The sequence below is a fragment of the Stegodyphus dumicola genome, chromosome 1, assembly GCF_044657685.1.
Source record: "Stegodyphus dumicola isolate Sdum_Otavi_A_Nest chromosome 1, ASM4465768v1".
NCBI classification, from domain to species: domain Eukaryota; kingdom Metazoa; phylum Arthropoda; class Arachnida; order Araneae; family Eresidae; genus Stegodyphus; species Stegodyphus dumicola.
In genome coordinates this window covers 16,282,295-16,308,616 of record NC_140768.1, presented here as the reverse complement: position 1 = coordinate 16,308,616, position 26,322 = coordinate 16,282,295, and the positions used below count along the sequence as shown (strand labels likewise).

Genomic DNA, 26,322 nt, shown 5'->3' with positions numbered 1-26,322 from the left:
TGTATCTGCAAGTGGCCGTTACTCAGGTATCCAGAAATTTAAAGTTTTATTTCATTTGAAAATGTAAAATAGTGTTTCAGTGTACTCACTTGTTATTTGAACATCAATCTACTGATATTTTCTGTCATGCAGTTAGGCTTTACTCTCATTACTAGAAGAAGTTTTGAACCAATAATTATAAAAATTAACCTATGGTTGTGAAAATAAAAGCCACATAGGGATTTTTATTGACACTGTGTGTATTCAGCCCTTTACAGTAAGGTCGTGCCATTGGTGGCTTCTGCAGTGAAGGTATGCAGGTGTTTCATACCATATCAGTTTATTCATTTGAAGTTAATGAAATTTCCTCACTGAGAATTCTTGCCAATACAACTTATATAGTTATATGTTGGTAACATGAGTTATCTCATAAAATCAGTCATTCATGTTTGTGTACTCTAAACCTGCATTTATCTGCTTATTATTGTTATACATCTCAGAAAATTGGTGAAATTGCAGTATATGTGTTGTGTTGATGAAGTTTATCTGCGCTCACTTTATTTTAGCACACCCAAAATATGGACAACTTAATTTATTTTAGATCATTTCAAAACTGTGTATCTTGAACTATTGATGAATTGTAATTGTCTACCTGTCTGTCCTCTTGATTTTAGTAAATTTTCCTTCTTAATATACTTTAAAAAAATTCTAACACTGTGTTTTCTGAAAAACTTCTTAAAAGTGTTATAGTGTCTGCCTTTTTTTAATACCTAAAATAAACAAATTAATAAAAATGAAAAAATTATTTTAATATTAAACTAATTTAATAATATTTTTGAATGCTTTTTGAATAAGGATGAGATATTGTTTTGAATCAAATGTTTTATGCTGTATTTTAAATTCTTTCTAAGTATTTGGCTTTTTTTGGCAGGAAGGAGAAAGCAAACTTCACCTAAAGAAGACCTTAAGAGAGGTACCAGAAATTTCAAACTTTTCTTCAAAGCATTCTATAGAAGAAAACAGAGAAAGAAAAGCAGAAAAGCGACAACTTGAAAAAGTACTTATATAACCTTTCCCCCCCCCTCTTTTATGGTATAGAATTCTAAATATTGTTTTATTATTAGTATATATAACCCCCCCCAATATAAATATCTGAAGATGGTATCAAATCAGAGAAAATTTTCCTCAGCACTGTATTCAGCATTACATTTAAATAATATAGAATTCTAGGTATTGTCTTATTATCAGTATGTACGAGGTGTGGCGATTAAATAATGGGACTGTGCATGCCCTAGGCTTACTGAGCGGGAATAAGGATGGAATTGTAGTTCACCTTGATGCCTCCAGTACTAGTGGGACCATATTTCAATTTTCTATCTTGTTTAGTTGTTTGTTAATCTTTGCTTAAGTTGAATATTAATTTCATGATAAGCTTAAAAATCAACCAGTGCATTAATCTCTTATTCCTCATTAAGTTAAGAAAAAAAAAACCTCCAACTAAATCCTTTCAATTGTTAAAGGAAGAGTTTGGCGATAATTGCATGTCGCGCACAAGACAAATTTTTGCATGAGGATTTGCAAGTGACAAAAGTTTGCACAAAATGGTACCAAAAAGCCTCATACAGGAGAACAGAAAAAAAAAATATCTGCTGTGACTTCACAGCAGAGCCTGAACTCTTAGAAAAATTCACTACATGTGATGAAACGTGGGTTTTCCAATACAACCCTTTACCAAACTAGCAGTCCATGCACTAAACGACTCATATCTTCAACAAGCAGCAAAAAGCTCAAATAAACAGGTCAAAAATAAAAGCTATACTTATCATTTTTTTTTCGATATTAAGGATGTCATCATGATTGAGTGAGTAACTGAGAGCTAAGTATTAAACCAGAGTTACTAAATTGAGGTCTTGATTAATTTGAGAGAAGAGAAAAAAGACCAGATCAGTGGAAAACAGCTCGTGGGTGCTGCAGGAGAACAACATGCTAGCGCATGGTCAACTCTTTGTAAGCTAGTTTTTGGCGGACAAGAAAATTACTGTTGAACATCTGCTATAGTCTCGGATCTCATTTCATACAATTCTTCCTCATCCTGAAATTGGAAAATCCATTACATTTAGCATGGGAATACATTTTTAGCCTGAAAAGGTCAAAGCAAAAATGGCAAACTTGCTTCAAATAAAAAAATAAAAAAAAAAAAAAAAAAAATGTGTATGCAGTAGTTTATAGATGGGCAAGGAGAATATGTTGAAGGAGATTAACAGCTGTTTGTTATAAGTTTGCAAAAAAATATATTTTTGAGACTATTCCTATTATTTAACTGTCACACTATGTACAAAGCTTCCAATATGAATCTCTAAAGATGCTATCGAATCAAAGAGCAAATATCTTCAATATGTTGTTGAATATAGCAATTTGAGAAATTTTTGTAATTAGGTCTTGTGATCCTTCTCTATCTGAAATACATCATTGAATGTAATTTTTTCCGTACCATTGTAAAATGTTTGGGATAGAAATCTGCTATTCAAACTAGTTCTTAAAAGAATTTGCTTCTTGGAAAAGTTGGCTGTAGCATTTTGCATTCATTGCTGTGATACAGTTGTGGTTGCATTCTTAGGTGTGGTTCATTATTGCCAATTACTTACTACAATAGTGATAGACAGATTATGTGTTTTGTGAGAAGACTTTTCATTAATATAAACCAACCTGCTCTATAGAAATAGTATAGCTATTTGAATATATTTGAGATATTATAGTTCTTATTTAAAATTATTAAATTATTTTTTTATATATTCTTACCTAAATTTAGAGTAAAAATAAGTGATCTGTCTGTACCCTTCTTTCTTAGTCATCATTAACAGTGCCTTCATCCGACTATCATTATTTTGAGAATTGATATTGTGTTTCAGTTATCTTTCAAATGTTCGCATGATATTAAAAATATCAATTTTTATTTTTAATAAATATATTTTTTATAAATAATATGTATGACATTAACAACTAGAAAAGAAGAATTTAAAAAAAAAAGTTTGAATTTTAAGTATTACTAGAGGGTGTGTAAACTATCAAAATGTATGTAAAAGGAAAAGGTTTTCTAGAAGGAAAAGGTTTCTAGAAGAATTGCACAATTTTTAAACATCTCTATGATAACAGCTCGTAGAACTTTGTTTTGGACAGAATATATCTGCAGTTTGTAAACTTGATTGTACATATTCAATTTTAATAATATTTTCTTTAACAGTCTTGCGAGTGAACTTTAATTTTATATCTATATGTTTCAAACTACCTGAAAAGTTTTCATTAACAATACTTTTAATACATGACTGATTATCTTCAAAAATATAAACATGTTTAACTCTGGAAATTCCATTTACTACATTTTTATCCATAAAACATCTTGAATACCTTTGCATAAAGTGCATAAAGCAATTATTTCAGCTTCTGTTGACTTGACGAAAGTGCAATACACTTTTGCTTGTTACAGCACCAAATAATAAGACAATTTGAAAGCATTATAAAGTTACCAGTAATTGATTTCCTATCTTGAGTATCTCCCCCACCCAATCTGCATCTACATACAAACATAAGTTGCCCTTTTCAAATCACCCTTTTTGTATATCAATTTTTAATTTAAGGTGTTTTTCAAGTACTTAAGTACCTAAGAATTTTCTTTAGAGCACACCAGGCAACATCAGTAGGATGCTCCTGCAGTTCACTTAAGCAATTTACACCAAATAAAATATCTGGCCTTGTAATATATGCTAAGTAAAGTAAAAATCCAATTAATTCTTTGTATGGGCCATGAAATGAATTTCCTTTCTGAAAATCAGCTGTTGTAGATTTTGGTTCAATGGGAGTTTGGGCAGTTTTACAATCGGACATTTTAAATTTGTCAAGTAATTTTTCAATATATGGTTTCTGATCCAAATATAAACAACTGGACTCGAACTTCAGTCTAATGCCTAAAAATTCTGAGACATTTTCAAGTTTTGACATTTGAAATCCTTTAGATAACATTTATATTACAGTCAAAAGTCGTTAATTCAGACACCCATAATCTGGAATGATCTATAATCCAGACCTCAAAGCTACAAACTTTCTGCGCATGCGTCGCGTTGACGCAGCAGTAAGACATTTACGGCTGCAAATTTGCGCGTGCGCAAAATACGTTTACGAATGTGCGTTTAATGTATAACGGACAGTGTAAGCAAAGCTAAAATTATCTAATTATCTATTTCAGTTAATGTTGCAGATTGCGTTGTTCCTTAATCTTCAAATTGGATCCAGCTTATTATTTTTTGCAGACTGTTAGAGCAATTTTATAAAAGTAAGCTTGAACTTTCGATTATGTCAAATAGAATTTCCGATTTATATTTACTAATATGTAACGGATCTACAAAGCGAAAGTATGTTTCGGAGTCCATTAAACAAAAAGTGGAATTGCTGCAAAAAATGGATAAAGGCATAGCCTTTGTTTATCTAAACTTTAACGTTTGTTTATCTAAACTTTGTTTATCTTTAACCCCGGTGCGCAATGAATTGGAAGTTGATCTGTCACCACTATCCTTATCTTCAGGGCAGATGTTTTTATTTTATTTGGCTTATAATTGCTTACTAAATTTAGTATTTCATTTCGATGTACTCCGTCTCTGATATGATTTAAATCAAATGCCTCGTCATTATAATTCGCTTCCGATGGCGAAGAAAGTGACAGACAGAAGTTATTGAAAACGAAAAAAATTCTATTGACAAATTAGCCGGTATGCTCGATACAGCAATTATAGGACTTGAACAGCGGCACTTTGTAACTGAACAAGAAATTATGTCTGTTTATAGAATTAAAGAGAATGTATTATCACATAAATAACGAAGCAACTTAAACAACTTACATTGAAAGAAATGTTTAATAAAGTAAACAAATAAATATTAAGCTTTTTTTTTTTTTTTTTTTTTTTTGTAAATTTTGATACACTTTAGATCATAATTGTTCTTTATTTTTTGTAAATTACGGTTTCATATTTTTAATTTTATAATTTCTGCATGCCATTTTACCAGATACAAAACTGATGATCTATAATCCGGAAAAATCGATAATCCGGAATCTTCGAAGTCCCGATGAGTCCGGATTAACGACTTTTGACTGTATAATGCTTTTACATCCAAACCTGCAATTAATAAGTCATCCACATAAAGAGCCATAATTACTTTTTTACAATTTAGATTTCTGATGAAAATACATGGTTCAGAGTCCAATTGCTTAAAATCTAATTTAATAACAAAATTAAGAAATTTCTGATAACATTATCAAGAAGACTGTTTAAGACCATATAAACTCTTTTTAAGTTTACATTTCTTACCACTCATATCATCATATCCTTTGGGCTGGTCCATGTAGATGGTTTCTTATAACTTAACGTTCAAGAAAGCTGTCTTAACATCTAAAGGAAAAGTTTGTAAACCTTCATTATTGATGATTACCAGAATTAAACGTAAAGAGCACATACTAATTACTGCAGAAAACGTGTCCGTGTAATCTATGCCTTCCTTTTGCATGAAGCCACGAGCAACAAGCCTGGTTTTGTAAGTTTTATCTCGTTTTTTACGTAGAACCCATTTTCAGGAATGGCTCTTTTATTAGGGGGTAAATCTTGTAGATCCCAGATGTTGTTATCTTCCATAGATTTAATTTCCTTGTCCATAGCTGTTTTCAATAGTTCTTGTTCCCATTTTGGTAGATTTACAGTATCTTCAAATGTCAGAAAGTCTTGTTGTGCAAACATCACTTGGTAAATCTCAGGATTAAGATACCTAACTGGTTGTGTCTTTTCTCTTGTAGATTTATTGTTTTCCTCCTTCTTATTTACAGCATTTAATTTGCCATTACCAGTGTTTGAAATTGATTTGTCTTCATTTTTAATGCCATCATTGTCATTTTCATTCAAATCGGAACTATCGGGAATGTGTTTTTGATTTTCTACTTTTTTCTTTTCTTCATCAAATTAAACATTTCTGGAAACAATGGTGCATCTTGTTTCTGGAATCATTAAATGATATCCCATTGTGGAATAACCTACAAATATCATTCTGACAGATTTTTCATATAGTTTCTTCTTTGGGATGGTGGCACAAGAGTACAAGCATCATAGCCATATACACGCATGTTTGTCAAATCAGGATTTTCTCCGTACTTCAGAAAATAAGGAACACGATTGTCAATTGAACTATTTGGGAGTTGATTATTTATATAAGCAGTCGTAAGTAATGCTTCACCCCAAAGGAATTATGGTAAATTTGCCTCAAGTTACATGCTCTAGCTTTATCCATTACAGTTCTATTTGCTCTTTCAGCAACACTATTTAAAAAAGGTGTATAGGGAGGTGCATGATCTATTTTTACACCTGCTCTTTTAGCAACTTCATAAAGTTCTCCATTGACATATTCTTTGGCATTGTCAAAGCGCAGTTTTGTGACAGTTTTGCTAATATCCAGTTGGATTCAATTTAAAGAATAGTTTAAGTTCATCAGCAATGTCACTTTCTTTTGAACAGTCTTATTTCCATAAACTGCGAGTAGTCATCAATTATAGTCATGAAATCCTTTTCCCCATGGAGTGTTTGAGGTTCTATTGAACCACATATATCAGTGTGTATAGTTATAAATGGTTTGGATTCTTTCATGCAAGGACCTTTTCCTATAGACAATGCACTTTGTTTGGCACGAATGCATATTTCACAAAAAGTTTCTTTTACAGGAAGATTCATTAGTTTTAATTTTTGATTACAACAGTGCCCTAATCTTCTGTGCCATAAATCATCATTTTTTAGCTAAAGCTGTAAATAGATTTGGTGAAACATTACTAAAATATTGTCTGCATTTGTGCTAATATCCAAATCTAAAATGTTTTTGTTTTTATTGTAAACTATTTCATTTTAAAAATTATGCTCAAACCTGCTGCTTCAATATTTTTCACAGAAATTTCCGTTTAATTTTGGAACATAAAGAACATCTTTTAACATTATTTCAACACCATTCTTAGTTTTGCCACAAATGTCACCAATTTCTTCCACTTCTAAAACCTTGAAATGACCAGTTTTCCTACAGCTATGACAGATGTAGTTCTCTTTCGTACAGAATTTAGCAAAATGCCCTTTTCTTTTACAATAAGTACAAAACAGTTCTTTACGAGCACTAATAAAAACAGAGTTGTCCATACTTGGTTTAGAATACTTATTTTCACTTTTGTAATCGAACATAAGGGATTCAGAATCAATAAGTCTGTCTGTAACAAAATCCAAATTCAAATTATCACTTGCTTGATTTTCTAGTGATGCCTTAACATTTTAATATTCTTTTGGCAATGACATTGAAATGTAAATAATGACATCAAAGCCACTGACTTCAGATCCAGAGATGCATAGATTACTAACCAAGTTCATTATGTTTTTTCATTGACACATCTTTAGATTTTCTTATGGTAGCTAAACGTTTACGCATTAAAATTTGACTCGCTGCACCTTTAACACTATACGTAGCTTGCAGTTTCTTTCATATTTTACATGCCATGTCTTCATGTTGAAGAGAAGCAATAATATTATCACTTAAAAGCGCAAGAATTACGACGTAAGCCTTTTTTGATTTTAAAAATATCTGCAGCTCTGTCCGCACTTGCTTCTGTTTCCAAAAATGTATCCAATTCCTTTGCAGTATGTACTGCTTGAACTTTTCGACACCAGTAAAGTTATTAACACATCAAATGGCATAACACCAAAAACTTCTTTTTCACTTTCGCTTGAAAAAGCCATCATTCGCAGAAATCAAAATCATGCAAATGATAAATTTTATGACACTGGCAGTAGAAGGTTCTATGGGGGGGGGAAAAAAAAAAGATCGGCCGCGTTCTAACTTTTGACGAACTACGCCCTGCTGTTGAACATTTAAAACACGCCATGGTTCGAAAAACAAACATTTATTACAGAGTAACACGCAGAGAGCAAAAACGTTTACAGAGGTGATATATATATATATATAACATTACATCAGATCATGGTTTAGGGAATCGTAAACAAACATAAAACAACCCATGAAAAATAACAAAGAAAATATAAACAAATAAAATAGGATTACGTTTCAGAATACATTGGACCTGACAGAAAGCTATAATTCTTTTTAACCAATAAGAATGTGATTACAAATATCTCAAGAGATTGAAAAGCATGAGTAAAGAAGCTGTTAACTGTAACTCATTCTGAGCATACCTTAATATCACAAAGTCATTATTTATCACTAGTGTGATCTTTCTTTAAAAATTCTGTAATATTTTTAATGACATCGAAAAATTTATTGCAGTTTAAGTTCACTCTTAATTTTGCAGCATAATCAAGATTTTACAGTTTATTCAGCCGTTCTCTTTTTTCATTCGTATAATATTCATTATTGTGAATATGTTTTTGATTAGTGTTGATGTGCATGGCATGCTGAAACTGTATTCTATTATTGGAGCAAGATTAGGCAATAAAATGTTTCTTTCATTAATGACCAGAAAGGTGTAATAATTTTTGTTCACAACTTTTATTTTTCCAAATTTCATAATTAGCTAACTAGAAAGCTTTAGAAATTTTGCCCATACATTATTATGATAGAATTTGACCAAATATTTATATATTTTAATATTTAAAGCTTCTATTTCAAAAGGTAGAATATCAACTGCAGTTTGAAAGCAGTTGTGTAAAATGTGAGCGGCGCAGACGCAGACAGTGCAAACAATATTTCTTTGTTGATTCTTAAATCTATTGTAAATATTTTTTTTCTTCTGTATGTTTAACTCCCCCAAAATTAGTATTGCAATTTATCTGTAAAAAGTCATATAATTTGTTTTTGCTATATTGTTACCTTTTGTGTCTGACATTCAATAGTTTGCCAATATTTGTGCAATTTCACTGAGAGCTGGGAAAAAAATGTCTTAAAAATTTAACTTTTGTGACACAAAATACTAGTCTGCCAGCGGCCGAATGGTAAGGTCACTGAACACTGCTATTTTGGTCCGAGGTTTGAATCCCGCTAGTGAGCTGGCTCAATGAGTGTTTTTGTGGTTTTTCCCATGTGTAATATGTATATGAGCCAGTTTCCCTTAGTAGAAAATCCTCCCTGAAGGCATTTCTCCCCTTAGGCAGATAGCCCTCGAAACTTTGCCGAAATCACATAAACCAAACCAAGCCACAAAATACCACACAACAATTGGAACAGTTCTTTCCTATGAGAAGAATCAGTTAATACCATCACAAAACTTGTCTTATTTAACTCTGCGAAGCTGCTGAAATAGCAGTGGCTTAATCATATTAACTGCTTAATGACCGAATTTATATTTAAAAAAATTATGCCAAAAAATCCCTGAATTTTTTGTAACATTTTTATAATCTACAGAGCTCTATCTAGTGAGATCACTAGATGTAGCTTTGTAAGGCGGGGGGGAAATTTTCTTTTTTGAGGGGTGGAAACAAGATATTTATTATGGTTCATGACAATTACCCGAGTTCACTTGAGCTTCAATGAAGCAGCCCCCCCACCCCCCCCCCAAAAAAAAACACAGTCTAGCTAAACGTAATACAAAACTGTAGTCAAGGTAATACAGTCAAAAGTCTCGTCGGGACTTCGGCGATTCTGGATTATAGATCATCAGTTTAAATCTTGTAAGATGGCATGCAGAAATTCTAAAATAAAAAATATGAAACCGTAATTTATAAAATAAAGAACAATTATGATCTAAAGGGTATCAAAATTTACAAAAAAAAGCTTAATATTTATTTGTTTACTTTATTAAACATTTCTTTCAATGTAAGTTGTTTAAGTTGCTTCGTTTTATGTGATAATACTTTCTCTTTAATTCTATAAACAGACATAATTTCTTGTTCAGTTACAAAGTTCCGCTATTCAAGTCCCGTTAATTGCTGTGCCAAGAATACCGACTAACTTGTCAATCGAAATTTTTTCGTTTTCACTAACCTCTCTGTCACATTCTTCATGTCTTTATCCATTTTTTGCAGCAATTCCACTTTTTGTTTATTGGACATCGAAAATTACTTTCGTTTTATAGATCCTTTAGAAGTTCCAGCATCAGAAATTCTATTTGACATAATCGAAAGTTCAAGTTTACTTTTATAAAATTGTTCTTACAGTCTGCAAAAAATAACAAGCGGGATCCAATTCAAAGATTAAGGAACAACGCAATCATTAACATTAACTGAAATAGATAATTAGATAATTTTAGCTTACACCGTCCGTTATACATTAAACGCGCAGGCGAAAACATATTCTGCACTTGCGCACACTCATATGCGCAGTAGTCAAGGTCTTACGCGCACGCGTAAAACGCCTGTGCGCATGGGCCAACGCGGCGCATGCGCAGAAAGTTTTTAGCTTTGAGGTCCGGATTATGGGTGTCTGAATTAACGACTTTTGACTGTAATAGGTAATAAGAGCTAAAGTAAAAATAATTTTGCGATCCATAAATCTCATTGACGGTATGCTACAGTCCGAAACACGGTGTAACACATAGCAGTACTTCAGTCTGCAACGGCATGATAATCTGGTAGTTTGCATCAACTAACAAAACAAGCTGAATTTACAGTTTATTTATAATGCAACCACGTCACGGATTGCAGCTTAGGGTCATTGAGGAACCAATCACAAAAGCTGCTTGGACCCCTCGTGCATGGCAGAGTGTTGATTGCCATGCGATATTACTGGTGATGCATTAAATATCCGTAAAATTTTCAATGCCCAAAATAACTCGTTCATAGGAAAATTGAAAAGGCATGTATTCTTGCGATATTTTGAGCATGGTTGTTGAGCGGTTAACAGAATTACAACCTGAAATGCAAAAGTTACATGTTTAGCTGCTGTTAAAACTTCTTTATCTATTTATCTTTAAAATATGATAACACTTTTGGGGAGTTCTTGCCGCTGCTATTAGGCTTGCCTTATATTTTGTACATATCAAAGGACTTGTAATATCCAGATGCTTACAGTGCACTACTGAAGATTTTGAAAAGCGCAATTGCCATTTTACTGAGTAATACTACAAAGGTTTCTTAAAATTAGAAAATGATTTTTTTAATTCGTCAGTAAACACACAGTTTCTTTTTGGCATTTGGAGATTTAATTAGTATGCAGTACAAAATAATTGCACGCACAATTTGAATTCAGCTAACATAGAACATGTTCAATGTAAGCTTCTAATGTTGCCTACTCAAATTGAAAATATCTAAAAAATGAAATAAAAATAGTATCTGTAATTTTAGGGAAGAAAATCTAGAAACCTTAAAAGTATTTAAATTTAGATAGAACATCTTTAGGTTGTCGACAGTGCATGTAATAGAGGGTATATTTTAATTGCCAGATCACTGTTTTATTTCAATAACTGAACAATAACCAAATAACTGAAACAAATGACAAACTGGTCAGGACATTGGGACTAAGCATTAAATCAAAACATTCTCGATCAAAGCGAGATGCTGATAAGCTGATTTATGTGAAATAGCTTTAGATTTCAGTATCATTCATTGATTGTAATATCCAATATTAATGTTCTTAAGAATATTCATTTCTAGATTATATTTCTAAGAAATAAAAACTAACTAATAATTTTCTTTTCTCCAAGGCAAAACAGGAGAGTGTAGATTTGCTTGAAGCCAAAATTCCAAAACTGGAATCACCACAAGTATTTTCTTATTACCCACCAAGTCCTGATCTTCCTCCTAAACTAGACCAGTACGTTCTGAAAAAAGATGAGGATACTGACAGTAGCGATGAAAATGCAGATGCTGATGATTTTGCAATGGAAATGGGTCTCGCATGTGTTATTTGCAAGTATGTGTCTCTTGATATTTTAAACTCAAAATGTGCATGTTAAACATAAGTTAGAATTTCTGTCTTATAATCTAAATATTGTATTTTTTAGCTTGTTGATTTTCATTTTTATTGTTATTGTATTTTTATAAGCTTTTTTATAGCTTACTCATGGTGTTTCACAATGGGGAATTTTGCCATCGATTTTTAACCTACTACCTCGTAAGCTGTGGAGTTCAAATTTTGTACACAATTTGTTTGTTGATGACTGTGTAATGAAGTGATTTTTTTTTTCCAAATTTGATATAAATTTCTGAATTTAAATTTAATATGTAAATGATTCTTCTTCATTCAAATCTTCATTTTCTTTCACAAATCTTCATTTTATGAACAAACTAAAAATATCAGAATTTTGCTGTCTGCACCTTTAAATAAAAGGTGTGGTAAATGAAACTTATTTGGAAATTGTAATTTAGTTTCTGAATTTTTCTTAGGTGTTGCCACTAAAATGTTTTTCTATTTGAACATATGATAAAATAGTGGGAAAAGAAATGATTCAAACAACAACCAATTTAGTATCACCATCTAAAAAATAAATAATTATCTAAAGGTTGTATATCACGTAATACGTGATCACTAATACATTAACCTAGGTTTGATTTAAAGGTAAATAAAAGAGATAAGTTTTATGCAAAGTATATATAAATATGGAACATGTATAATTGAAAAAAAGCATAATTAGTTTAGGAACCAGCTGCTTGTATGAAATAAAGTGTGCTTATAATTCAGGAAACTATCATATTTTATTATTGATATTTGTGACTTAGCTTAGGCAAAGAGAACTTAAATTAACATTTCTCCATTTTCATTTAATTTTTTAAACGTCTATTATGAATTAAGTGCAAATTGCTTTTGCTTTTTAAAGATTCAACTTTGTGTTTTTTTATTAAAAATTATTTGACATTCAGAAGTATAAAAGAAGTCAAACTTCATAGTATCTTGTTTATGCATTTTATAGATGCCTAATATTTATTTGATATGATTATTTTGAATGATATGTTATATAATTTTAATATTTTTATTTAAATTGTTCCTAAATGTTTTAACTAATCTTTCTTGGGATAACTGTACAGTTTGATGTATAGTTAGTTGTAACATCAATATATATTGCGAGTTTTTTAGAATTTTACTGTCAGTGTATATTTGTTAAAAAATAATAAATATTATTCAATGTCACAAACTTAACTAATATTTTTTTTAAGACAAATTGAAGTTACACAAGGAAATCAGTTAATTGAATGTCAAGAATGCCATAGTCTGTACCATCAAGTAAGCTCTTCATTTTAATAAATATTTTTAAATATTTTGTTTCTGTAGTATATAATGCAGTGGTTCTCAGTCTTTTTTGCCCTGTGCACCACTTTCACCATTGCTATATCTGTTATGCATTCAAGTAGAGCTATCAAGTCACATATAGTAAAATTTTCAGTGATACATCGTTAAAAATAAAACATTCCCTTATATTTGTGGCATGGTATAAGGTATGTGACTAATCATAGCAAATTTTATTATACTAAAGTACAGGCAACTTGCTAATGATTTTACATACTTCACAAATGTTTAATGTGTCCATCTTTGCTGACAGTGGGAAAGTCTTGTGCAATAAGTCATTTCAATCCATATTAGTATATCATTATTAATCAGAGCCACAGCATCAAGTTGTGGTTATGAAGATATTGGATTACAGTGGGAAAGAAGGCACAAAAATAATAGCCTTCATGGTTCCGTACCGGAAAAGTCATATGGGATTAAAACTGATGACTGCTCTGGCTACAGCACACTAATGAATCTTCTCATCCAGTGCATCCTCTTTGTAGAAAATGTTGACTGATGAAATTTCACATATTGTCTCAACTATGATCTCTAAGGTTATGAGCAGGATAATTATCTTTTTGAATGAGAAAATCATCACTGTTTTTTCATTCAGCTCCGACATCTTCCAAATTTCCTGTATGTTTAAATAAATTCTTCCAATCGTGCATATATTATTTATTGGAGCAGCAAAGTGGGCAGGCTGAAAGTTTGAAGCATATTATTAAAAACTATTAAAGGAAAAGAATGAGTTTGCCTCCATTTCACTGTAATAAAATTTAGTCTTACAAATTTCTAAATGTTTCACAAAATTTCAGTTTGGTGTACAGTTTACAAATATTTTTATTGCACCATACATCCTTATGTATGGTGCAATAAGAATATTTGGATAACTTATAACAAACTATATTTACACATGCCTTTCTTTCCTGATTTTGGAAGTTAGACTTGTTCAGAGGGAATCTTACATATCTCTTTTGTCTCCTACCATTTGAACTTAGACTGGTAAATGAATTCAGTCATCACAATTAATTATTGGAAAAAGCCACTTGTTTTGAATAAGTTATAGATGTTGACCCACTCTTTGCCTGTAATTTTAATTTATCCATGTGTTATATTTTCTATTTTTAATTAAAGATAGTAATTACTGAATTTTGAAAAGAAACTTCTGAGAGAATTCACAAGCTTAAAGGAATGCATCTACTAATTAGTGCCATTTAAAATTACTCAGGTGCATTTTTCCAAATAAATTGCAAACTTTTATGGCTGTGCTCTAATTTCTTTGAAAGTTTACTTTTTACTTCCTGTACCTTCTATCAATACGGATGCAGTTGCAACAGGCAGCAGAATTTTAGGATCCACCGAAATCTCTCTAAGCAGGAAGTGCATAGATGTTGGCCCTGTGTGTAATAATGCTGCATAATGATCCAAATTTTGTGCTTCTCAGAATTATAATATACCTCATGGTTTAAATCCCTGTGGTTTGGGAATTTTTAAGAAAAATCAGAATGAACTTTGAATGAATTAAGCTTAAATTTTGGAAATTCTTGAAATAAACTGCAGTGCGTAAAGGAGTGCATTTTACTTCTTTTTGAAGTTTGAGAAATTTTGAAGCTGCATATAAGTCAAAAAAATTTTAGCATTAATATGTTTCATTTTTTAGAAATATTCTTTATTCTGACAAACGTAATGAATGATTTTCTAATAATTAGAAATATCCCATTTATTAGTTTCACTATCATTGCATTGATTCCCTCAAATCATGACATTTATATTCTGCTGTATTAATCAGAATTTTGATTTATAGCTTGATTACTAAACAAATAAAAATTTTGTTGCTGTGTATTGTCAAAGTATTTTTTTATAATGATAATGTATCTTAATAGGAATGTCATAGACCACCTGCAACTGATTATGATGTAAATGATCCTAGACGTGTTTGGTATTGTGCAAAATGTATGAAGAATATGAAAAAAATGGTAATTATTATATTTTTAATTTAATTTAAAATTAAATTAAAAATTATTAATTATCTCTATTCCCCTTATTAATTATCTCTATCTCTATGCTAGGCAACAAAAACACAAAAAACAGCTAAATCTGGAACTACAGTTCCTCCAAAGGAATCAATTTTACCCACCAAATGCACCAAAAATGAGAGTTCACCACCTGCTCTTATATTACCTTTTAAAAGAACAGAGCTTAAAGTAAGTCTCTTAAAGATGTTACATTATCATATATTAAAGCATCATACTGTTTCCTTATGCCCATATAAACTTCTTATTGTGTGTTTTTAAAGTTCTTTATTTTATTCAATTGCTTTCCCATAAATTCTGTTTAATTGTTGTTATTTATAGAAATATTTGAAATTAACTGTAAAATATGTCAACAAGTGATAAGTCAGTGTTGCATTTGCTCTCTAACAATTATTACTTGTTTATTTAATGCAGATTGCATTCTTAGTTTCTTTGATAGTAGATATTGTTGCTCATGATAATTCACAAATTTTAAAAAATGCTTTCGAAATTTATAAATATTTGTTTAATATTCTTTCCCTTGTTAACACTAAAGCGCCAGAGCAGTCATTTTGACTGCTTTCGTTATTTGACCTTGGATTCCTTAAAAAAACCCTTTATCTTAAGAAGTCACAAATTTTGGTATTTTCCTATAATATGTCGAAAATTATTGGTCCAAATATAAATCGAATGAAATTAAAATTAACGGAGATATTATTAGTTATACCTAAAAGCGCCACGAACAGTCATAATGACTGCTAGTAACACTGGGTAGATTTATATGGTATTATCGATCAGAAAATATTTTTCTTGGAAAAACATCGTGTACATATACATTCCTTTCATTCACTGATTATTTACAGAAGGATATACTTCCCTTCTGCTCAGGAAATCCCTTTTGTTGGAAAAACATCTGGCCTACACATTCCTTTTCACTCTCTCTTTATTTACAACATCAAATACTTCCTCACGTCCTTGTCAACACTCCACCCATTTTTGGCAAAATGATATAGTCCTTAGTTTGCCGTAGTTCAGTCAGTTTGTTTCATGACATTTCATTCTTTCAAGCGTGCGGTAATGCCAGCTCGAAGACCGCGATATCCGAGTCCAGAAGAAATTGTACAACTTTTACAGGATTTATCTGAAAATTAATCTGATGTTGAAGAACATAATATTGATGATGATATGGATTATGAGCCTCCACAAAACTTTGAGAGAAATAATAGTTCTAGTGAATATGAAGATAGCACGGAAGAGCAATCGTTGAGCCAAGGTTTTCAGAGCATCGATATTTACGCAGCAAATATTTTGTCATCAGTAACTGCAGCTTCCACATCAACTGAAATAGGTAAGAAATATTATGTTTATGTATTGTTATTTTCGTTTTGACAATTTCTGATGTACTTGAATTTTTTTTAAATATGATGAGTCATTTATTGTAAAAAAAATATACATATATATTATTTTTTTAGGTTCCCCTAATGCACAAGGTATAGGATCAAAGCGAAAACATGATTTACCTAACTCCAGGATACGCACGAGGAAGAGGATGTATTTTCCAAAACCACAAAGAAGGCTCTATATGTGTCTTAAAAGATGGAACCTCATGGAGAGTGACATCTACTTCACAAACTACAGCTGGGAAATATGGAGCTCAAAATGTGCTAAAAGAAATGCCGGGTCCAACATCTTATGCAAAACGAAATGTTGGGGACAGTGTGTTGAGTGCTTGGAGGTTGTTTGTGGATGAATCGATGTTACTACATATTAAAAAGTGCACGGAAGCAGAGGCAGTTTTGAACAATGAAGAAAACTTGGCAATATCTTTAGAAGAGTTTGATGCTTTTATTGCTATTATTTATGCAAGAGGAGCATATGGTTGCAATGATATGGATTATGATTTTTTGTGGAATAATACATGGGGTCTTCCTTTTTCTTCGAGAAACAATGTCTCGCAATCGTTTTCGAGACATTATGAAATATCTAAGATTTGACTTGAAGTCAACTAGGACTCAGCGTTTAGAAAGTGATAAGTTTGCACTTTTTTCCGATATTTGGAATAAATTTATACGGAACTGTGCAATTTCCTATAAACCAGGAGAAAATCTAGTTGTGGATGAGCAGTTATTTCCATCCAAAGCCAGGTGTAAGTTTATACAGTATATGCCGAATAAACCTGATAAACTCGGTATCAAAATTTGGATGTTAGTCGATGTAGATTCAAAGTATATGTGCAATGCTTTTCGATATCTTGGAAAAAATACATCGAGAAGTGAAACTGAAAGTCTTCCTGAAAATGTAGTAATGCGTCTTCTAAGCCATTATCTGAATTCAGGTCGAAATTTGACAACGGACAATTATTTTTCCTCACTATCATTAGCTAGAAGACTTAAAATGAAAAACACAAGTTTTTTCGGCACAGTAAGAAGACATCGACAAGAAATTCCGCATGAAGTAAGGAAATCTAAAACCCGGCTATTTGAAATAGTTTTGCTAAAGAATGGTGAAACTACGCTCACTGTCTATCAGGGAAAAAGGAATAAAAATGTCCTACTACTAAGTACCTTACATCCAAGTGTAAATATAGACTCGCAAAATAAGAAAAAGCTTCCAGAAACAGTAGAGTTCTACAACAAAACCAAATATGGAGTTGATATCGTTGACAAGATGACACGTAAATATTCTGTTCGGGCTGTTTCACGTAGATGGCCTGTGCATGTTTTCTATAATATGCTGGATTTAACACGGACGAATGCCTACATTATCTACGATAAATTGAGTGGTAAAAATAATGCAAGGCACGACTTCCTATTTCAATTAGCAGAGGAATTAAGAGAGCTTTATTTAAACAGAAGAAAAACCGCAAAATTGCCCCAGGAAATTTCCAAATCTAGCAATAGACTCTCAAAAAACAGACATCAATGCCAGATTGGACTTTGCAGCAACAACAAAACAAGTGATGTTTGTAAAAAATGTTCATATTATGTGTGTGGAAAATGCACTTCCAATATTGAAAAAGTTGCGTTTTGTAAAAATTGCGAAAAGCTGTAAAATTTGTTTTATTAAGGGTAGGCTGAAATTTATAATAAAATATCCTCTATTTTTTTTATAAAAATAATCTGTTATTCTTTGAAGTTCTTCAACAACTGTAATTAATATTCTTAAAAGCATTTACATTTGAATATATACATTAATTCGTTGAGCAGTCAATTTGACTGCCGTTGGCGCTTCTAGTTAGGGAGAAAGCTTGGCGCTTCTAGTATTAATTTACTACTTTTCTGAAAATGTATGTATATCAGGTTAAATGTAAGAAACTGAGTCTGGCTGGTGATGTAAACATTGGGCGAAGCAAAAGAAACATGAATTAAAAATTATGGTTTACTTGTTGCAAATCATTTGCATTCTAGCATACATATAAGAAACACAGGGTCAGTTCAGGATATCAATATTGGGCTGAGCTAAAGAAGCATGAATTACATGTATATAAGTAATTTATGCTTCTTTAACTGGTTCTAATTAGGTGTGTATTTCACTTGTTGCAAATGCCGCATCATTTCAGCACAGGTTGTTTATTACACACATTTACAAATGTGTTGATTTCATTTATAAATGTAAACAATATGTATTGTTTCTTGAGTAAGTAAAACCACTGCATGGTGAAAGTGAATCATGCTAAAAGAATACTTAACAATAATTAATATCTTCCCCCCCCAAAAAAAAATAAATAATAATTTTGAAAGTTTGTGCCAAAAAGTAAATAAAACTAAGAAATGGGAATGTAAAACATATTGTTATGAAATGTCCAGCTGCAGTAAGATAGCTTCTCTGCAAAGTGAGTGTAGGGTTGTCAGATTTGGCACGAAATCGCCGATGTGCCGTAGACAGATGGAGAACATTTGAGAATGAATCGTTACCAGTTTGGCCAAGAATGTTCTCAAAGGCGGGCCAAAAGCTATATAAACCCACCTTGCCTGTATGTAGAGTAGCAGTCTACTGTTGAGTTGGTAGTCGAGTGTATCGCAAGAGTGTCTAGTCAGTGAATTCTTGAGTCTATTGAATTGGTCATTAGCGTGTATTGCAAGGACACAGTCTGGAGCGAATTCTTACCGGTTTGGCCCAGAATGCTCTCGAAAGCAGGCAAAACCCTGCCTATAAGCAGAGTAGCAGTGCATCGTCAAGTATATCTTAGTTATGTAACGGAAGTTGGTGCATCGAGAGTGGACATCATTGAGGTTATTGAGTGTATCATCAAGCACATCTCAAAATGTAGTGTGGAGAGTCTCGAGAGTATGTTGAGTTTCAAAAATGATTGAACCGAGTTGAGAGCTGTACTCTAGTGCTTTGCCGTGAAGCTGTCTTCACCGTATAGCCTGAAGGCTGTGCTGCTGATTGTTTCAGAGTGCTTGTCATAGTTTCTTGACGACTAAACGTTTTTTAGAGCTGTCCTGGGTAATACTAATAAATTGTGTTTTCATTCTTCATAAAGTGTTGTCATTAATCACTCACTAATGGATTTCATGAACCCGTAACAATATGAAGTTAATTTTAATGTCATTTATGGTTTCAAAGCTAATGTATATTCAAAGTGGCATTTCGCAGAAGTTAATGCATAATTGAAAACTTTAAAACATCGTAGGATTAATTTTTGCTAGACCTCCTTCCTTAAATTACTTTTCTTTCAATAATTTGAACTGAGCATTTTTCAATAAACTTATTTCGTTTAGTGAAATAAAAATTGGACAATGTTGCTTAAAGTTTTTGTTGGAAAATATGACTTATTGTAACCCTTTTACTGCATCATCTCTCTTCCTTCAAAAGTTTATTAGGCTTAGTTCTTATTTTAATGTAATATAGTAGTTACTTCTACTTCTTTTTCTTACTGCCACTGTTTGTTACATAAACATACTAGTTACTGTTTCAACCTAATTAAGATGCAAAAACGAAACGTGATGTTACGTCGTCTGGAAAGCCGAATCGTGCCGATAGCTGATTGGTTGCCGTGAGATGACGTCATGCCTACTTCTAATATAAGTATCTCGCGTCGCTCTGGCTCAGCCCTTCTAATTCCTGCTTTCCTGGCACTTGGGTGTGCGGTTTCCAGCCCCTTAAGAAGGATGTGTGCAGTCCGGTGAATAAGTTCCTTGGTTCCTGTCCACAAGATGACTGTTCCTGAATAAGTTCCTTGGTTCCTGTATAAAAGATGACCTTTCCAGAATAAGTTCCTTGGTTCCAGAAGCTACAATGTGAGTAACTGCCGTGGGCAGCATCCATGTTCTTCTTGAAGGTGGCATTTAAAATAAGTTAGCGGTGATTCCTCGTGTTCAACCAATGTAAGCGGAGTTAGGCCGAATTTAAGTGCTTTCAAGAACTTAATTTAAACTTCAGGTGCTTTCTTGACCATTGATCATGGACTTATTGAATGTGTAGCCAATTTCATTTGAGACCGCATAATTACTGTTTAGGACATTTTGTTTGTATTGAATGCCAGTATTTTTGGAGACCAGGTAAAAATATTATTTGATGAATGATGATTATATTATATTTTCTAAGACTCTGATATTGTTTAAATTTATTTTTTGTGTTTTTATTCTTTTTTTATATTGTTAATAAATTGGTTAAGTTTGAAACCTCTTTATTGTCTTCAATGTCTGCACAACATATTATCTCAGGGAGCTTTTATTGCTACTACTGCTAAATGTTTAATTTTATAAACTTTAAACTTTGCTTTAGCATCATTTTCCCCATGAAGATACAGAATAGCCAGTAATTTTTATGTGTTTATTTTTATTTCTATTATACGGTAAGAAGTGATCTTTCAGAATATTGTGATATGTAGGTGGTATGTAACAGTGGCTCACCTTCAGTTTTATGTCGGGTTACATTTGATAAGTGTGCATTGTGAAAACAACATTTTAGTAACAAAATTCTTCAGAAACTAAACAGCATCCTTCTGTAAGTGAACAGCATTTAACTTTTTATCATCTGTTAGCTGACCAGCATTTATGAGAGGATGCTTACCATATATGGGGAAAGAAAGTACATTAAAGCTGTCCGTAAGTAGCATGCATGTTTTTTTCAAGGTTGTGAAAATCTATTAGATGATGCTGGGCTTGCCCAATAAAATCTAATCATTACACCCTAATTCATGGAACAAATGGATGAATGAAGGTAGAATGTAAGCTGATTATACATTTCATGGAAGGAAAAAAAAATCAGTACATGGTACAGTGTGAACAGCTATGTGTGAGAAATTAGGTTATTGGAAATTATGTGCTTCGTGTTGATATATTTGTCAAATAGTGTATCATTTTGCATTGGACTATTTTGTGTGGTATCAGATTGACATTCCCTTTCTCCTAACATTACGATAAAAAGTATGTGACTGTACATATTCATTTGCCAAAGAACTTTGCATTTGAAGTACCATAATTTCCTGTAGAAACGCCGCGGCGTTTACGTGTTTAAAACTTAAATTTTCAGCGGGTGAAGCGTTTCTACCCATGCGGCGTTTAGGTGCACTAAAAATAAAATATTTCCTATGATGGTCATACATAGTTTGGATGGCCTTGTCATTGTGCATAGACTGGTGCTGTTCCTACACAAAAGACCACTCAGTTGCTTTTTGCGAACGTTATTTTGTTTACATTCTTCCTCTTGAATGGACCTACATGCCTTGTTCACCCTAAACGAGATCTAAGAACAATAACATTCTTCCCCCTTTCAAATCAACATTCTCATCAGTTTGAATAGTTTCTCTCCTCTGCCATTCGATGAATCTTCCAGGACCCATCCTCTCCCCACCCCTGCCTTTTCTGCAATTTTTTTCAAAGGTGGACACGACTCCACCTGCCTCGCAATAACGAACTCTGACGTATTTCCCCTTCAGCATGAATGGATTTTTCTTGGCATTCTGCCAAATACAGATCCCATCAGTTTGGGTACAAGTACTTGCTGGGTAGTTTTTAAGTAAGAAGAAAGCGGAAAATTTTTGAAAATGTCCCTAAACGGCACAGAAGCTATACTGCTAGTTTTAAGCTTAATGTAATTTCACGTGCTGAACAAATTGGAAATCGAGCAGCAGCTCGAGAGTTTGAAGTGGACGACAGATGTATTCGACGTTGGGGAACTGAAAAAGGACTTCTTAAAAATATGCCACAACAGAAATGAGCCAAAAGAAGTGGTACTGTAAAGGCCCATATCACACGACATTTGTTTCACTCGAACAACTGTTTCGGACAATTTTTTTCACTAGTTCACTGCTGAAAGAAAGACTTGCGACTTTTTCCTTCCTTTCGAAAAAAATTTGTTCGTTTTCAACCAATCAGCTATCAGCTTGTTTGCAATTTGAGGAAACCAGTTTCCCCAGTGTTAACTGCAAAGCGATCTATGGTGATTGGCTGTTGTGATAAAGCAGAAAAATTGTTCCAAACAGTTGTTCTTCCGAAACAAACCGCCATGACATAGCAGCCTAAGATGGCCAAATCTAGAGGACGATCTTGCAAACTGGATAAAGGAGCAACGAGGAAAGGGAATGGCAACAATTTCGACTGTAAAAATTCGCTTACAAGCAAAATTTATAGCAAAACGAATGAACATAAATGATTTCAAAGGAGGTGTAGCAGATTTATGAAAAGAAAAAATATTTCTGTGCGTACTAGAACAACAGTCGGACAACAATTACCAATGGACTGGCAGGATAAAAAGTCATCTTTTCTAAAATATGTGACAGCTAATATTGACAAAAAAAAAACTTCTTCGGTCACAGATAATAAATATGGATGAAACGCCGTTAGCTTTCGACTCTCCTGCAAACAGAACTGTTGATGAAACTGGTGCAAAAACTGTATCTGTGTTTATGACGGGGCATGAAAGAACGTCATTTACATGTGTGTTAGCTTGTGCCACAAACGGTGACAAGCTAACGCCGATGATCATTTTTAAACGAAAGATTATTCCGAAGGGAGATTTTCCTAATGACGTAATTATTTGTGCAAACGAGAACGGCTAGATGTGCGAAACAATTATGCATGAGTGGTTACAAAAAGTTTGGCAAAGCAACTGGTGCAAAAACTGTATCTGTGTTTATGACGGGGCGTGAAAGAATGTCATTTACATGTGTGTTAGCTTGTGCCGCAAACGGTGACAAGCTAACGCCGATGATCATTTTTAAACGAAAGATTATTCCGAAGGGAGATTTTCCTAATGACGTAATTATTTGTGCAAACGAGAACGGCTAGATGTGCAAAACAATTATGCATGAGTGGTTACAAAAAGTTTGGCAAAGCAACTGGTGCAAAAACTGTATCTGTGTTTATGACGGGGCGTGAAAGAATGTCATTTACATGTGTGTTAGCTTGTGCCGCAAACGGTGACAAGCTAACGCCGATGATCATTTTTAAACGAAAGATTATTCCGAAGCGAGATTTTCCTAATGACGTAATTATTTGTGCAAACGAGAACGGCTAGATGTGCGAAACAATTATGCATGAGTGGTTACAAAAAGTTTGGCAAAGCGATGATTGGCTGTTGTGATAAAGCAGAAAAATTGTTCCAAACAGTTGTTCTTCCGAAACAAACCGCCGTGAGATAGCAGCCTAAGGTGGCCAAATCTAGAGGACGACCTTGCAAACTGGATAAAGGAGCAACGAGGAAAGGGAATGGCAACAATTTCAACTGTAAAAATTCGCTTACAAGCAAAATTTATGGCAAAACGAATGAACATAAATGATTTCAAAGGAGGTGTAGCAGATTTATGAAAAGAAAAAATATTTCTGTGCGTACTAGAACAACAGTCGGGCAACAATTACCAATGGACTGGCAGGATAAAAAGTCATCTTTTCTAAAATATGTGACAGCTAATATTGTCAAAAAAAAAAAAAAAATCTGAAATGTTTCAGATTTTAAATTACGTCCAAAGGGGCGTTTTTTAACATTTTGTGTGTTACCTTTCTTTATTAAATATCATGTTCCTCACACTTAAACCATAAGATCCAGTGCAACAGCAATATCGCAAAATAGTTTTAAAACAAGCATATCTTTAGAATTTCCGATACAGAGACTCACGCGCTGGAGATAAAAATGTTTTTTCTGCACAACGTTGCCATTGCTCGCTTTGAAATCCTTGAGTTAGTTAATCAAAAATTCGTCAAAGTTTTAAAAAATAGGAAATCGATCATAAAACAAATTTCGAATTTCAAATTTGGTCTTCCACATGCTCATATTCGTTGGAGGATTACGTTATTCAAAATTTGATGACTCTATGTACCGTTGTTTTATCACAATACGAGAAATATACCTACATTTATGCAGATTTTTCATTATTTAATTTCTTCAAATATAATGCAGGACTCTAACATTTTGTGGCAACAGTTTGAAAAGTGAACCGACATTTATGAGTCCGACGCAAAATGCCAAAACGAAACTAATAGTCCTTCGGGATTCAAATCCCTTTGGACTAAAAAAAAAACTTCTTCGGTCACAGATAGTAAATATGGATGAAACGCCGTTAGCTTTTGACTCTCCTGCAAACAGAACTGTTGATGAAACTGGTGCAAAAACTGTATCTGTGTTTATGACGGGGCATGAAAGAACGTCATTTACATGTGTGTTAGCTTGTGCTGCAAACGGTGACAAGCTAACACCGATGATCATTTTTAAACGAAAGATTATTCCGAAGGGAGATTTTCCTAATGACGTAATTATTTGTGCAAACGAGAACGGCTAGATGTGCGAAACAATTATGCATGAGTGGTTACAAAAAGTTTGGCAGTGTTATATGGGATCTTTTTTCCAATCAAAGGGGTTATTGATAATGGATTCCATGCGTGCTCATTTCTTTGAGTCGGTGAAAACCAGATGTCAAAAATTGCCTACGACCAAAGCAATAATTCCTGGTGGTTTGACAAAATCGTACAACCGTTAGATTTGTCAGGTAATAAATCCTTCAAAGCTGAAGTCCGAAAGCGGTGGGAGTGTTGGATGAGTGAAGGACTGCGTACGTAAACCAAAAGCGGTAAAATGCGTAGAGCATCTTATGAAGAAATTGCAAAGTGGGCAGGAAGTGCGTGGAAGTGGGTAGAAACATCGTCAATAATAGCAAGGTTCAAAGAAGCTGAAATTATATCCTTAGATAAAGAGACTGTAAACCAAGAGGATGAATGCGACGATCTGGAAGACTTAGATCAGGATTTACTAAATCTTTTTAATTCAGATAGTGAAGAATCAGATTTTGATGGCCTCATATGATGTATAGTTTGCTGTAATTCGTAAGTAAATTTAAAAATTTTCTTTTGTCATCCAAATTTAATATTTTGTTGTTGCAACATTTTTTATAATATAGTCTGAGTATTACAAATATGGACTTCTTTAGTGGGTAAATATAAGTATATACGTGAAGGTAAATATATTTTCCACATTTCTTACCTTTAATTTATTTTTGAGTTATGGTTTCATTTCATGCATTTTTCTTAACTGATATGTCATATATCAGGACTTGGTTGAGTTTTTGCATCTATACGGCCCACGATGATGTCACGCGCAATTTAATATAGTGCGGCGTTTCTGTGTAATTTTAATTTTTTTCCCGCTATTTTTCGCGAGTGAGGCGTTTATGCTGATGTGGCCTTTCTTCCAAAAATTGCGGTAATTATTTTTTGAAATTATGTTTATGAAATCACTTGTCATCTGACTGGAGGCAAATCCCTGCTGCACTGCATTATTGCAAAAGATCATTACTCACTTTGTCCCAGGCCTATCTATCTCTTATAGCATTTGGTAAGATCAAGGCTACTTTTAAAAATAACTACATTCTCCTTGGAAAAATTGTGATATTATTGTCCTTTCATTTGACTAACCAAATAAGTAATTTGCTTTTATGTTATTAATTTCCTGCCCAAAAGTTATTTCATTTCATTCAGTGAATTACTAACAAAATTTTGTCTTTAGTGTTTCAAAAAGTCTTTCATATTGTGGTTTTTTGTAAAGCAGAATTTCAGTCCTTTAATATATATGTAATTAAAAAAATATCAAGCTAATAGTGTAATTAGTTGCTATATGTTTATGCATGAAATGATTCCCTCCCTCCCAATATGGTGAGCAATTACAAGTTACGCTT

The 26,322-nt window shown here is 32.8% G+C and overlaps 1 protein-coding gene across 1 annotated transcript in view; it reads left to right on the top strand.

Annotated features, from left to right (window-relative positions):
• LOC118200911 (integrator complex subunit 12-like) overlaps positions 1 to 26,322 on the top strand; it is a 48,162-nt gene that overhangs the window by 19,452 nt on the left and 2,388 nt on the right. The window contains exons 3-7 of the mRNA XM_085813081.1: positions 911 to 1,036; positions 11,636 to 11,844; positions 13,086 to 13,152; positions 15,081 to 15,173; positions 15,267 to 15,401. Coding sequence (XP_085669207.1) covers positions 911 to 1,036; positions 11,636 to 11,844; positions 13,086 to 13,152; positions 15,081 to 15,173; positions 15,267 to 15,401 — 630 coding nt within the window. The remainder of the gene's footprint in view (positions 1 to 910; positions 1,037 to 11,635; positions 11,845 to 13,085; positions 13,153 to 15,080; positions 15,174 to 15,266; positions 15,402 to 26,322) is intronic.